This window comes from Arachis ipaensis, chromosome B07, assembly GCF_000816755.2.
Source record: "Arachis ipaensis cultivar K30076 chromosome B07, Araip1.1, whole genome shotgun sequence".
NCBI classification, from domain to species: domain Eukaryota; kingdom Viridiplantae; phylum Streptophyta; class Magnoliopsida; order Fabales; family Fabaceae; genus Arachis; species Arachis ipaensis.
Genome location: NC_029791.2, coordinates 42333949 through 42350127, shown reverse-complemented (window position 1 = coordinate 42350127; position 16179 = coordinate 42333949). Strand labels below are relative to the sequence as shown.

At 33.5% G+C, this 16179-nt stretch overlaps 1 protein-coding gene across 1 annotated transcript; it reads left to right on the top strand.

Annotated features, from left to right (window-relative positions):
* LOC107608072 (zinc finger protein MAGPIE-like) lies at positions 2687–5963 on the top strand. The gene is made up of 3 exons (XM_016309963.2): positions 2687–3142; positions 3368–3764; positions 5049–5963. Exons 1-3 carry the CDS (start codon positions 3013–3015, stop codon positions 5929–5931), a joined length of 1410 nt encoding a protein of 469 aa, XP_016165449.1. The 5' UTR covers positions 2687–3012; the 3' UTR covers positions 5932–5963.

The following is a 16179-nucleotide window of genomic DNA, read 5'->3' as shown; positions in this document are numbered from 1 at the left end:
AGGCAGTGTCATGTAAGATTTATTTTAATTTATTGTTCGCTGATGCATGCATTATTATTAGTTGTTATTATTGTTATTATTATTTATTTTTGTTAAATTATATGTGAATACTTCTATGAATATTGAACATATAATGACTTAAGGTTCAAAGACATGCCCTAATCTAGACTATGGTAGACATACATCATGTACCCAAAACCTTAAAGAGACTAGCAAAATTAAAGCACACTTCACTTTGTTTAAGGTTGCCTTTCCAAGATTATCCAAATTTAATTAGGGAATCAACATTTTTTTCAATTCACAATTAAACTATCAAATTTTAATTAAGAAATTAATTTTTTCGGTTAAGAATTATGAATTTTTTTTTTTTTAAAGAGAGAGAGAGAACTAATTTGACTAATTAATAATTGTTAAGAAAGTACTAGTCCACTTAAATAAGTGTTGGGGTTCGAATCCCGCTTTATGCATGCAGCAACCTGTCATTGGATAGCGACAAATTAAACTCTTAAATGGAGATCCGATCCGCGACGGATTAATCCTTTACCTGCCAGCGGATATAATGAGAAACCAAAAAAAAATAATAATAATAATGGTTAAGAAAGATCTTACCATGTTTCACACCCATGTTGAATCTGCAGCAAATATACATATAAATGCTTAAAAATCCATAGCGTTGTTGGTAAGCAAACTTGCTCTCCCATACTATGTTTTCCCTTTTGTGGAGTGTGTTTGATGGGGAAGACTTTTGTCTTCATTCATACCCTTCTCTATCTCATAATCTTAATATATAAAGGAGCAGCTTTAGTACAAATCAAATAAACTTCCAATTAGTTATTACATTAATTAGCATAGCATTAGTGAAATTTGAATCTAAAACTTTTACATAAAAATAATGTCCCTTCAATTCCCCCAGCCCCAAAAAATGTATGATCCATGTGTATATTGGTGGGGGGCCATATTCCATAGATATGAGATATCCACTGGTTAAACATTTCCATCTATATTATGTTAAATTTTTATGTAAAAGAAAAAGAAACAGTACGTAAAAGATGCTGACGAAAAGCTATAAAGTAAAATATCTATATATAAATACTGTCTGAAATTGACAACAAATTAACAATCCTTAAATATATATAAAGTAGGAAGGTTTTCCGGTATATCATTGTACTTTTCAAGTTGAAACTCTATCAACATAAAACAACAAAGCCGATGGTCAATGCTGTGTCAATAGACTCAGTGCCATTCAGTCTTTTTACACATTGTTTCAAGGATATTTTAGGTATTGCATTATTTGCTACATAACCAATGTTTTACCAGCTACCGTTTCGTACATGGCATAGCAGTATTTCAATAAAGTGGATGTAACATGTGAAAATTTTCCTATAAAGTAATAGTTAATTCTCTAACTTTTGCGATACCTATGTGATTGAATGAAAACAACAATATTGTACATATATAATAAATAATAAGAATTGAATCAAGAACAAGAAATTAACTATTGTTATATAGTTTATTTGATCTATGATGATGTTATATTAAAATCTAAATTAAAGAAGGGAAGAAATACAGCCAATATGAGACATGTTCAAGTTGTCATGATGGACGATTATTCCCTTTTCTTTTTCTTTGTGTGTTTTTTTCGTCGTTTCCTTTGGATTTTACCTTCTTTGACAGTTCAATGTGCATGTACACACGTGCATTATGCCTATTTTTCAGAGAATAATATAAATATAGATCATTTCCAATCAAAAAGAAAATAGTAAAAGAAAATTAGCAATGTGTAGCTATAGAAGAAGTACATTAAAAAACCTAGCTAGTTCACTTTCTTTAATTCCTTTGAATATGCATGTTACAATTATATTATCACAGTTACATTGTTTTGGAATCTATATACATATATCAATCTTCTTCGGGAAATGATCACCTGAGAACTTTCACTTTGACTGAGGAGACTACTCAACATTATTATTATGCCTTTTTTATGGAATATGAATTTTTTTTTCCTTTTTTTTTTTTTTTTGGTTTTTGGGGGGGGGGGGGGTTCAACTATGGAAAATGAACATTATAAAAGGTGTGTTAGTGATTGAACTATATATGTTACTCGCTCTCTGTAGTCACACTCACACACACGAGACGAAATGATATTTTTCCTCTTTATGACAGTAACAGCTTTTCTATTTGCTTTGATTTAAATGGCTGCAAGTCATGATAATGAGGGTAATCCAAGTTTCTTGTAACATGACAAGAAAATAATGCTCTTTCAGCAAACCTATATATATATTCAAACAACTATATACCAATGTGTTTTAATTAACAATAAGTCAATAAACATTTTTAAATTATATTTTTTATTAATTAATTGTTATTAATTAATAATTATTGATTACAATTGTTTAAAGTTTGTTGGTTAAGAATTGTTTACGTATATCTTTTCATAAAATGAAAAATGATTTGGAAAGGGAATGCTCAAATTAATACATTAAACAAGAAAAAAGTATATAAGAATAGATTAAAAATCTATGAAAATGGCTTATTGGATGCGAAAGGATTAAAGAATTAAAGAAAACAAAAACAAAAAAAAAAAGCAACAAACAACACAAATTATGGGATAATCATTCCAAAATGGAGATTAACTTTCTTCCCTCATCATATGTGTCATCATACACCTTTGCTTCACCTTCCCCCTCTTTCTCTTTCCCATTATTTGCCCCCCTCCTTTATCATCTTCTCTATCACTCCCTTCTTTAAATTTTAATTAATTAATTAATTAACTTTTCACTGCCTCCCATAGCATCTTGGTTTATTTTATTCCACCTAAAAAGTAGATAACAAATATTTGTAAGAGAGAGAGCGAGAGACACAATTCAGAGATCCCATCTTGTTTCATATATCATCACTTCATCAAGTTAACTTACTTTAGGGTTGCAGCCTCATATATATTCATATGCATATATTCTAAACTAACTCATACATACTCAGAACTCAACATAAACAAACTACTATACAAGAGAGATGCTGATCCTTGAAAATATGGATCATGGAGAACTCTCAAACGGTTTCCCTCATCATCAGAATCAGAATCCAACTACTACTCCTCCTCCTCCTTCTTTGAAGAGGAAGAGAAACCTCCCAGGAAACCCAGGCATGTATATAGCTTCTTTTGTTTTTCTTTTTATATCATGATTCACGAGTGAAGGTGAGCCTTAGAACAACGGTTGAATTGTCTAAAGGTCACGAATTCAAACTGTAAAAACAGTTACTGATATAGTTATTAAGATACATTCAATTTTTTGGATATTGTGCTTTTTCGAATCCCGTGTTAACGCGGAATAAGAGTGATTTTTTTATCATCTATACTGATGATCAGATCCGGAAGCGGAAGTAATAGCCTTATCACCAAAGACTCTAATGGCTACAAACAGGTTCTTGTGTGAAACCTGTGGGAAGGGTTTCCAAAGGGATCAAAACCTTCAACTCCATAGAAGAGGACACAACCTTCCATGGAAGCTAAAACAAAGAACAAATAAAGAACCAAAGAAGCGTGTATACGTGTGTCCGGAGAAAACATGTGTCCACAACCACCCTTCAAGGGCTTTGGGAGACTTGACCGGAATCAAGAAGCACTTTTGCCGGAAGCACGGCGAGAAGAAGTGGAAGTGCGACAAATGCTCGAAGCGTTACGCGGTTCAGTCCGATTGGAAAGCCCACTCCAAAACCTGTGGTACAAGAGAATACAAGTGTGATTGTGGAACCATCTTTTCACGGTAATTAACTAACCCTAATCCTTTTAAATAAGGTTGTGTTTGTAATTGTGTTTTTATCCTTGTTTATCATTAAAAACTCACGTCTAATTTAAAAACTGTTAAATAATTTAATGAGAAAGTAATGAAATATTGGTACAATATATACAATGAAAGTTTAAAGATATCCGATTTAGTATTAGAGATATACCATTAGTGTTATCTTTTCTAGTTAAACTAGTATCTAAGTAGAGTGTGAAAAACGATGTTCTCTTTCTCTTTATCTATGCGTTTCTTTGTCGTTTCTTGTGTGTACTAGATATGTGGTTTTATGAGTTGTGGGTGCCTGCTGTCTATATTGCTCTATTTGGCTTTTAAGAGTGAAAAAAGGTAGAAGAGTCTTTGTAGTTCAAACAAATTAAAGGGCTTGAAAGATGCCACACACATACACAAGTCTTCTTTTTTTTCTCTCTTTGATAAGGCTTAGCTTCTTTTGTGATGATCCTATAGTCCTAGACGACAAAAGATCACGGTTTGGAATTATCTTACTTAACCTTAGCTTATTACCTTATATATATGTATGTGAGAATGTGTTTAAGTTTTGTTTGATACTAATCAATGCCGTAGTCTTGCTATATCAAGTAATTAATAAGTGCCATTTGGAAATTTTTGCTAAACACTCGAGTTAGATTTGTTATCTGCTATGAACACGGGATACCAGACGATACGGAACACGCCAATACTTAAATTTTAAAATTTTATAAGATATAAGATATGTATATATATACTATATGTAAATTTATTTCAAAAATATATGTTAAGAATAAAATTGGACACGCTGACACATGATAGTATTTTAGTGTGTCTAAACGTGTCCGGAAAAATTTTTTTTATTTTTTTTAAGACATAGTACGATACAATAGACACGCATGTCTGACGAGTGTCAATAAGTGTCCTGTTCGAAATGTGTCCGACACGCGGACACAACAAATCAATAAAATGTCCATACTTTATAGGTTACATGCCTCTCCTAGAAAAAAATCTTATTTGTTTTCACATAATCATAACCAACAAAAAATATAGAAAGAGTCAATATTTCACATCGCATTTAATATATTAAAAAAAAATCTAAAACTCTTAAAAATAAGAGCTACCAAAATTCAATTAAAAAAATTCGAAATTTAAATTTAACAAAAGTTTATTTTTAGTGAGCTTTCTAATAAATTTATTTAGTAACTTATTATAATATTGACTAAATGTGACTGCAATAATCTCTATCATTAATGTTAGTATTGCTATTATTTGCAGGAGGGATAGCTTCATAACTCACAGGGCATTTTGTGATGCATTGGCAGAAGAAACAGCTAGGGTAAATGCAGCATCAAGCATAAACAACTCAACATTAGGGGCTAATAATAATAGCAATAACATTATTGGTTACAATAACATGATAGGAACCTCCATGGCCCCTCATCATAATAATAATAATAACATGGCAACCCAATTTGCTTCAATTTGCAATAAGCCAATTCCATTCCCTGAAGAAGCCAGAAATAACCAAACAACAACAAGAGGATTATCCCTTTGGATGGACCATCATCATCATCATCGTCAAGAAGCAACGATGGCCACTAATAACAATAATTACCATCTGAACTGGGTATTCGGATCGAAAATTTCGACCAATCCAAGCCAAGATCTAAGTAGCGATACTACTATTACTAGTACTACTACTACATCGCTTCCAATACTAGGAAGCATTGTTAGTGTTCCTTCATTGTATAGCTCACAACATCAACCCCATCAAACATGTGCTTCTTCTTCGTCGGCAAACATGTCGGCGACGGCATTGTTGCAGAAAGCCGCTCAAGTTGGTGCAACCTCAAGTGATCCATCATCATTCTTGGAGGCATTAGGGTTGAAATGCAGCAATGGTAGTGGTCAAGGGCAAGATGGGAATAACAATAAGTTTTGTGGGGTGTATGGTTCAAGTTTGGTGCTAACAAGTAGTAGTAATACTATTAATACAGAGCCAGAGAACAATGAATTGTCACAAATGCTCCCTTCAAAGAGGAGACATGTAATGCCGAATGAGGAGAGTGGAGGAGGGCAAACTAGGGATTTCCTTGGTGTTGGGGGTGCAAACCACCATTTGCCACCCTTCATCAACCAAAGCTTGGATTTGATTTGATTAATAATGATGATCATATTAATCAATATGTGTTAATCAAATGTCTTCAAAATATATACATATATATTATGGATTTTTTTCTATAATAAAATAAAAAAAAATTATTATTTTCCTAAACATATTTTTTGGACTTTAATTTTTCAAATACGATTTTTTTTTTTTTTGCATTTAAGCAAGTTCGTCGGATCTCGATGAACTTTATAAAAATTGACAAGTTCGCCTTGCCCTGACGAATTCCATAAATTTAATAGAGTTCGCCTAACCTCCGGCGAACTCCACTCAAGTTTTTTGAAGCACGCAGTTTTAATCCATAACATTGTCTAGAAAATAGTATATAGATCTACAAACAGTATATAGGAGTACACAAAAATATACACTGACAACAAGCATGGCTTCTTCAAGAATTTTTTTAATTATAAATTAAAAAAATAAGCCATATTTAACAATAACAACCATTGTTATGGTCTCTAAAAATACATAGGTACACCGGAATAAGCCATATTTAACAAGAATTTTTTTAATTATAAATTAAAAAAAAAACTAATTCCCAAAGATAACAAGGATTGTTATTTCTGTGTACTCTTATGTATTCTGGAAACGATGATAATGGTTACCATTGTTAACTTTTCAATCTGATATATTTGAAGTAGATTATTTTTGGGAAATAGTTTTTTTTTTAATTTATAATTAAAAAATTTCTTGTTAAATATGGCTTATTCCGGTGTACCTATGTATTTTTAGAGACGATAACAATGGTTGCCATTGTTAAATATGGCATATTTTTTTTTAATTTATAATTAAAAAAATCCTTGAAGAAGCTATGTTTGTTGTCTATGTATTGTATTTTGTGTACTCTTATATACTGTTTGTAAATCTATATACTATTTTCTAGACAACGATATAGATTAAAAGTGCATGTTTCAAAAAAAACTTGAGTGGAGTTCGCCGGGGTTAGGCGAACTCTATAAAAATTCGCTGAGAATAAGGCAAACTTGCCAATTTTTTATAGAGTTCGCCGGAGTCCGGCCGTTTTTTTTTTCAACAGGCCAAATTTTCAATCTATTATTTACCTTATTCAGGTTTTTCGTTATCTACCTAACGCAACTGTCTATCTAATCATCAGCATACTTATCGACTAAACAAAAAACAAACCCTAGTACGAGAGAGATGGAGAGTGGGGAGAGCGGGGGAGAGTCTTCGAGGGTGGCACATAGCGAGGCAGCCGGCCATGTCGGCGGAAGCAATAAAGGGAGAGCGGAGGGGGGCATGCATCAGGTGAAAAGGAGAGGATTAAAGGAGATGGTAACAAGACTCAAAGTCAGCGAATATCGTTCAGAGATAAAGTTGTTGGTGCCTCAGCAAGGAGAGCTTTGGAGGTTGCTGATTCTCTTGATGGGGATAAGATGGCTACCGTAGTTGGTAAGCAAGGTGATTCGGAGATACTAACTGTGACGTTCACTGAGGAAGCAAAAGAGATATTGGCAGAGCCCTACAAAGATGCCATCGTGGTCAAAGTTCTTAGAAAAAATTTTAGCTATACAACGATCACGCACAGGCTTAAAGGCGTCTGGAGAACCAAAGGAGGATATGAGGTACTAGATGTCGGTTTTGGCTATTTCTTAGTCAAATTTGATCTCTTGGAGGATAGAGAGAAAGTTCTCCTTGGAGGACCGTGGATGATTACTGGAAGTTATGTTGCGGTTAAACCTTGGAGTTCTTCATTCAGACCTTGTGAAAACACTTTTGGGTCTACCATGGTTTGGATAAGAATCACAGGTTTAAACATTAACTATTATCAAGAGAGAGCCATGAAAATGATTGCGTCAGTTGTTGGCAAACCGATCCGCATCGACTTAGCCACCAAGTCTGCAGAGAGGGGAAAGTATGCTAGAGCATGTGTGCAAATTAACTTGGGACTTCCAGTTATAAAAAAAATTCAAGTTGATGGTCATATGTATGACATAGAATATGAGCACTTGAATTTAATTTGTGAAAAATGTAGCTGCTTTGGGCATGTCACAAGAGAATGTGTGAAAGAGAACAACAATGGCATTGGGAAGGAAAGCATGGTGAAGGAGAAAAATTTGCCGTCACTTTTTCCTGTAGATAACAACGAGAAAACGGTGGAAGATAGTCAAATCCCAGTAAAAAATCAAAATTTATCTTTTGAATTTGAAATTAATGCCAACTCAATTCCAATTATGGAGAAGCATGGTGCAGCAGATTTTGTGCATGATAATTTGCAAGACTCACGTATGGAAAGGGATACTCGTGTAAAAGAGGGTGAATGGGTTACAGTTAGTAGAAAAGGCAAGGAAAAAGTGGGTAAAGGCCACAATGTGGTGCCAAAAAAAGCCAATGTAGCAATATGCTTCAATTTGGTAAGTAAAAAATTTTCTTTTGGGTCTAATAACATGCATGCTGGATCCTCATCAAATGCAAAGGTGAAGCCCTTATCAAATGCAAAGGTGGGGCCTAAGGAAAAGAAAGATCCTCCATCCACGCTTGGCTCTTTGGGAACAACTCAGGTGGCTTTCAAGGATCAGAGTACTCCCTTTTTTAAAGCAGGGCACAAAAGACAGCGTCCTATTTCGCTTCAAAACTCACCTACTGAAGCATTGTCAATGGATTCTCGAGTACAAAAAGAGCTTGATAAAGTTAGTGCAACAACATACTTGGAGACCCAACCTCAACAGAAGAATGATGGTTCTGCAGTGCAAGTCCACAAAGAGACACTTGGAGACAGAGGTCCATCAACGTGAGGTAGAATGATTAAACATTCCAATTATTTAATTTATTTTTTATGGATTGTGACCATTTAAATATTATTAGTTGGAATGTTAGGGGGCGTCAAATAAGATGTCTCGGGTACACTGTAAGGAGTTGGTACGAAAATTTCAACCAACTTTTTTTATTTTGGTGGAAACTCATATTGGGTTTGAAACTATGAAAGAATTTTGGGAGAGATTAGGCTATTATCCTGTAGGGATTGTAGATGCTGTTGGACACAAGGGAGGAATTTGGTTCCTCTCTGCTAATTTAAAATTTTCTTGTAAAATTCTTTGGGCTATGAATCAATGTGTAACTTTGGAAATTGATGGTGGTGGGCGAAGATGGATCTGCAGTGCGGTTTATGGTAGCCCTCAAGCCACTAATAGAGTAGAATTATGGAGTCATCTGCTTGATATTGGTTTGTGCATTCAGGACCCGTGGGTGGTGGTTGGACATTGTTCAGAAATCTTGGGATAGTACAGACTTTGGCATCCATAGGAAGTTGTTGGGGGTCCAAGAAGCTTCGTTGGAATTCAACTCTACGGTCTTCGGCAATATTTTTATTAAAAAGAGGGAATTGGAGGGTTATTTGAATCGTATTCAACAGAAAATGGAAGCTGACGATAATCCGATTCTGAAGCACAAAGAGGAAGAATTGAGAGCTGAGTATAATATAGTTTTGGCCCAGGAAGAATTGCTTTGGTACCAGAAGTCAAGGGATCAATGGGTTCGGTATGGTGATAGAAATAATAGCTTTTTCCATATGCAAACCATCCTTAGAAGAAAATCTAACAAGGTTCATGGGTTGCTAGTCAGTGATGGGTCTTGGTCTGATGATCCGGAAGTTTTGCAAAGGGAGGTTGTTCATTTCTTCAAAAATATTTTTTGTTCTACTGAGCCTGTTGAGGTTAATTGCATGGGAAAAATTCCTATGCCATCTCTTAGCCAGGATGCTTGTGATAATTTGTCTAAACCAGTAACAATGTTGGAGGTTAAAGAAGCTCTGGATAATATGAGCTCATTCAAAGCTCCTGGGCCGGATGGTTTTCAAGTTTTTTTTCTTCAAGGAATATTGGGATGTGGTGGGTCATGAGGTATGGCGTACTGTTCAGAAAGCATTCTTAGGGGAGACGTTAAGCCATTCTTTGTTGGAAACTTTGATTGCTCTTATCCCTAAGTGCGACCCTCCAACTAGATTGAAGGATTTTCGGTCAATAAGCCTTTGTAATGTAATTTATAAGCTAGTGACTAAAGTGCTGGTTAATAGATTACGACCATTTTTGGATGAGATTGTTAGCCCAACTTAGGGAGGGTTTATTCATGGTAGAGGAGCACCTGATAATATTATTGTCGCCCAAGAAGTTCTTCACTTTCTTAAGCGGACAAAGTCTAGAAAAGGAGCTATGGCTTTTAAGATTGATTTAGAAAAGGCTTATGATAGAGTTGATTGGAATTTTCTTGAGCACACTCTTGAATCTTTTGGCTTTCCTTCTCTAATTATTCGGCTTGTAATGAATTGTGTTCAGGCTTCAAATCTTTCCATCCTTTGGAATGGGAATAGATTGGACAGCTTCCAACCTCGCAGAGGGCTCAGGCAAGGAGATCCAATTTCTTCGTATTTATTTGTTTTGGCATGGAGAGATTGGCGTGCTTCATTTCCAAACAAGTTGACGAGGGTATTTGGGATGGTGTGGCTGTTTCTAGAGGGGGACCTAGAGTTTCTCACTTGATGTTTGCAGATGACCTCCTCCTTTTTTGTAAAGCGAAGAAAAGTCAAGTTCATAATGTTGTGCACACCTTGGAGTTGTTCTGTAAAGCTTCAGGTATGAAGGTTAACATTGAAAAATCTAAAGCTATTTGTTCTAGAAATATCTCTAATAGAAGGAAGGAAATGTTGTCTGGTGTTTCTCATATTCCTTTTACTAGTGACCTAGGCAAATACTTGGGGGTGAACCTTAATCATCCTCGAGCTGCTAGATCTATTTTTTCGGACTCTTTAGAGAAGATCAAGAATAGGCTGGCTAGTTGGAAAGGTCGGCTCCTTAATAGAGCAGGCAGGCTTTGCTTAATTAAATTTGTTGCTTCTTCTCTTCCTATTTATCAGATGCAAGTGACTCTTTTTCCTACTTCAGTTTGTCAAAAGATTGATTCTGTACTTAGACAATTCTTGTGGAAGGGAAAGGTGGGGGAGCGTTGCTTAAATTTGATCAAGTGGAGCAAAGTTGTCACTCCAAGAAAATATGGAGGCTTGGGAATTAGAGATACTCAATGTGTAAACTTAAATACTCTCACCTACTCGACTAAAAGCGGGTATGAATGGCTATTGAAGAAGAAATTTGGCTGGAACGATAATGAAAATTGGCTTTGGCTTTGGCGCTTGAGAATACTGGAGAAGATAAAGTGTCTGCTCTGGCTTTGCCTCATCAACGGAGTTTCCACAGCTAGTTACCGGTTTCAAAGAGGTATTTCTACTTCTGATTTTTGTCAGAGATGTTATCTTGCTCTAGAGGATATTAACCACTGCTTTAGGACTTGCCAAAAAGCTCGTCAGATTTGGATTAGCTTCAATTTGGGAATGACCGTTGAGGACTCTAATTTGGATTTTGTGTCTTGGATTCGTTCTAACCTCAACAAAAATGAGTTTCTCTTTGCAGCGGCCTTTTGGTGGATTTGGAGGGATAGGAACAATGACATCTTCCACCAAGATGATCCATGGAGTAAGGAGAAAATTATTCACTTAGTTAAACATGCTGCTCGAGATTTCTCTAATGTTGTTATCAACCAAAAACATATTATTCCTTCTTCTTTGAAATATAACTGGGAACCACCTCCAATGAATGTCTGTAAAGTGAACTGCAATGCAAGTGTTTTTGAAAATGAGCAATTAGCTGGCTTTGGATGTATTATTAGAGACAGCATGGAAATTTGGATAAAAGGTTGTTCTGCCAGTATACCTCTTTCTAGTGTTCTCTGTTGTGAGTTTCATGCTATTTGGAGAGGGCTTGTTATGGCTTGGGATTGCGAGTGCAAAGAGGTCATATGTGAAACTGATAATCTTGATGCGTTTCTTCTTGTTTCGCGAGGCACAACCAGCATGATTAGGAATGACTCTGATCTGCTTGACAAAATCAAAGAGATGCTCCAGCGCAATTGGACAGCTACTTTAGTGCTCATCCAGCGAACTGCAAACAGAGCGGCTGATTTAATGGCTAAGACTGCTATTTTAAACAAGCAAGTGTATCTAGAGTGGTTACTGCCTCCTAATAATTTAGACATTATTATTAGAGAGGAGTACTACTCTTTTTCTTAGATTTTTTTTCTTTGTGTTATGTTCAGTCACCAAAAAATCATCAGCATACTTCATTTATTATTATTATGGACAATAAAATTTAACATATAAAATTATTATATCTCTCAATTATTGTGTTCTTAAGAATTTTTCCTATTATTGGTATTGAAGTAATTTTAAAAAGTAAGAATTTATTCTTTAAAATATCTATAGTAAAACAAATTTATCCCCATTTATTTTTGAAAATATTGAAAATAGTTTCTAATCATTTGTCCTACTAAACAAATAAATTTTTTATGATATTCAAATATAATATTTTTTTAGAAATATAATTTCTTAGAATTTATTAAAAAATCTTGAAACGAACCTCCACTGATTACCCGGAGAACTTTGCAAGGAGGGAAAAAGTTGGGAATTGAGTGCTGAAAAGTTTTGGTGTTAGAAAACTATTGAAGGGTTAAAAAGGAGAGAAAGAGAGAGAGATCCATGCATATTCTTTTGAATCCTGAAAGCTGAGAGCCCTTTTTAATTTATTTTTATTAAAAAAGTAAATTGACATGGATTCATTAATATTTGAAGAGAGGGTGTCTGGCAACAAAGCAAAAGGACATAGATGCCTTTGAAAAACTCCATTATTATTATTGCAGAATAGTTTTCATCTCTGTTTTGTGGTTATTGTCTTGTCAAAGCCTTGGGCTTACTTAAAAGAGAATTTCCAGCAATGGCATGGCATATATCATCATTCTAGTACAAATAAATAGGCTTTTAGCTTTTACCTACAAATAAATTTTTTATGATATTCAAATATAATATTTTTTTAGAAATATAATTTCTTAGAATTTATTAAAAAATCTTGAAACGAACCTCCACTGATTACCCGGAGAACTTTGCAAGGAGGGAAAAAGTTGGGAATTGAGTGCTGAAAAGTTTTGGTGTTAGAAAACTATTGAAGGGTTAAAAAGGAGAGAAAGAGAGAGAGATCCATGCATATTCTTTTGAATCCTGAAAGCTGAGAGCCCTTTTTAATTTATTTTTATTAAAAAAGTAAATTGACATGGATTCATTAATATTTGAAGAGAGGGTGTCTGGCAACAAAGCAAAAGGACATAGATGCCTTTGAAAAACTCCATTATTATTATTGCAGAATAGTTTTCATCTCTGTTTTGTGGTTATTGTCTTGTCAAAGCCTTGGGCTTACTTAAAAGAGAATTTCCAGCAGTGGCATGGCATATATCATCATTCTAGTACAAATAAATAGGCTTTTAGCTTCTCTCTACAATATACATTGCTTTCTCAAATAAATTAATCTACCCTTTCCATTCATCCTTACAATTTTCATACTTTGCAGTGTAACCATATTGGCTAAAATTCTCTCCACACATGCAGAAAACAAATTACCCTAATTAGAAAATCAAGGTACATTACGGTAAACAAATGAATCTAATTAGAAATTCAACGAGATTATCCATAAATAATGCTCATAAATTAAATGCTGATAAGATAGGTCGAATTTATCGAACGATTTATCAACGAAATGAATCATATTAAAATTTTAAATTTGTCTAATTAAAAAAGTATATCAACTAAATTCACAAATTTTAAAAAAATTAGGTAAGTCAATTCGTCGAATTAAAATTTAAATTTTTAAACATATTTCTCTAAAAAATAAAATACTAGTTAAGAACTACCATAAACACCAACAACATATCATTTTGACCAAAAGAATTCTCTTAATGATAAAAGAATCTCAAATTTAACATTTCATGGGTTTTTAATTGTGTTTTTTTTTTGGGTCTTTTTTGAGTTTTTAATGATTTCTCTCCAACACAGAGATTCAAACATTCCATAATTATTTAAGCGAAACTAATGAATTAACTACTAAATCCACCCAACTTAGTTTATTCTTATTAATTGTGTTTGAATCTCCCTCATATTTTACTTTTTCACCCTTGCCAATAGCCCATCTCTTCTTTTCATGTATTAGCAGCGGAAAGTGCGCTATTCTGTTGCCTTTTTTTTTTCACTGGTTCATATATATCCTTATGGTTAACTACTTTTCTACTATTACTACTATTAAGACTAGGTCGTAGTGAAAAAATGAAAAAAAATATACATCATAGTGGATTCAATAGTGCAATTTAAAAAGGGAAGAATAATAAGAGTCAGCCTGGTGCGTGTACTTTGGTCCACGGACTCATTGTTTACTTATCTTGTTGCATACAAAGATTCTGTTAGTAAAAGAATAAAAATTAGATAATAAAAAATGATTGTGCTTAAAAAAATTAAAATAAATATATAATACATATAAAATTTATATCAATGGACAATGGGTTCCATCTTGTCAACTCCCTTAGCGTCATTCTCAATTAATATTAAGAGAGATGATATATCCACTCATCTTTATAGTGATGAGTATTAGTACATTGACCTGCATAAAGATATAGAAAGGAGAACAAAATTAAAGTAAAAAGGTAAAAGAAAAAACATGAAGAAATAAAGATACAAGAAAAGGGTCCTTATAGTTTAATTATTTTTTTAATCCATGGTTAGTATTAAATAAAAATAAAAATATGAAATTATGATAGTTAAGTTAGTTAAGTTGACGCGATTAAGAAAATGTCATTTTAAATTATTATAGTTTTAAAAAAAATAGAATCCATTGTAAAATTGTTAACAAAATCAAACTCAAATAAACTTTAATTTTTGCGTGTAAACCTCATTAGAACCTATATCATTTAAGTCAATCATGTTTCTTATCAAGTTAATTTTATTTTTCCTTAAAATATGAGAGAGTAGATGGTATTCTTAGTATTTTTTTTTTTTACATTATTTTCAGTAGGGGTGTGCATGGCTGGCCCAGTCTGAAAACTCGGTCCGGCCTCAAACACTTTAGGAGCTATTTTGGTGTGATTTAACCGGGTTTAGAGTTGGGTAAGGGTCTCAAAAATAGACCCGGTCATTATTTCGGGTCGGGTCCGAGCCATGGGTCGGGTCACCCGAAGTCGGCCCGGTCATCATACAGAATTAATATTTTGTGTTATTAGTGATGGATTATGACTATTCTTATGTGAAATTTAAGTATTGTAAACATTAATATTTTGTGTTATTAGTTATTATAAGACTATAAGTTAATATTTTATGTTTAAAATGCATAAGATTTTAGACTAATACATAATATTGTATTATTTATATTGATTTAAATATTTGGTGTTATTAGACAATATTAGTATTGATTATGGTTATGCTTTAATTTTAGAGAAGAGTTGGTTCTTGTTATATTTTTCTAAGTGAATTTTACCATATCAAATAATGGTTGGAGTCTTGGAAATTTGGATATTTTCACATGCTAACTTAGAAGAAGGTATCAAGGTAATATAATGTTAACGCCCGGTTTCACCCGATTTTTATCCGGTATAATCGTGGCGCGAAAGTGTATAGGTTTCATCGGGTTTAAGGTCGGGTTCGGGTCTAATAAATAGGCCTGGTATATATTTCGGGTCAGGTCTGGGTCCCATCAAACCCGGTTTCACCCGACCCATGCACACCCCTGATTTCCAGTTTGATAAGTCAAGAATTAATATATTGGGAATCTGAGTTTTATTTAAAGGTTTGTCACTGCAGAATGAGTTACTATATGTACAAGGCAGGATTCAAATTTCTAACACTTGTTTAAGTTGAGCTAATCACTAGATTAACCCAACTTGATTATTGATATTCTTAGTTAATTAGCTTCCTTCCTTTTAGGAAATCCTAGAACAAATAATAATAAGAGTTAATATTTAATTTGGTCTCTGAATTTACACGCAAGTTTAAATTTAATTTTTAAAATTTTAATTGCCTTTATTTAGTTCATAAACTTTGCAAAATATAACTCACATTAGTTTCTGAAACAATTTTAGTCATACAAACATTAATAAAATCCTGACTTAAACAGTCAGATATCATTTTAAAACTTATAAAATGATACAGTTTTGATTTTAGCGTTCAAATAATCTATAAACAATGTAGAATCACTTGTTTTGAGAGGAAAAGTTTCAATAAACATTACTTACAATGTTATTTTTGGGTTAGAATATCAAAACTAAAATAATATCATTTTACAGAATCCAGCGTTGCATCCAACTGTCTATGTTAGCATTCTGTTAATATCTATCCCTCGAAAATTATTTTAAACACTAACATGAATT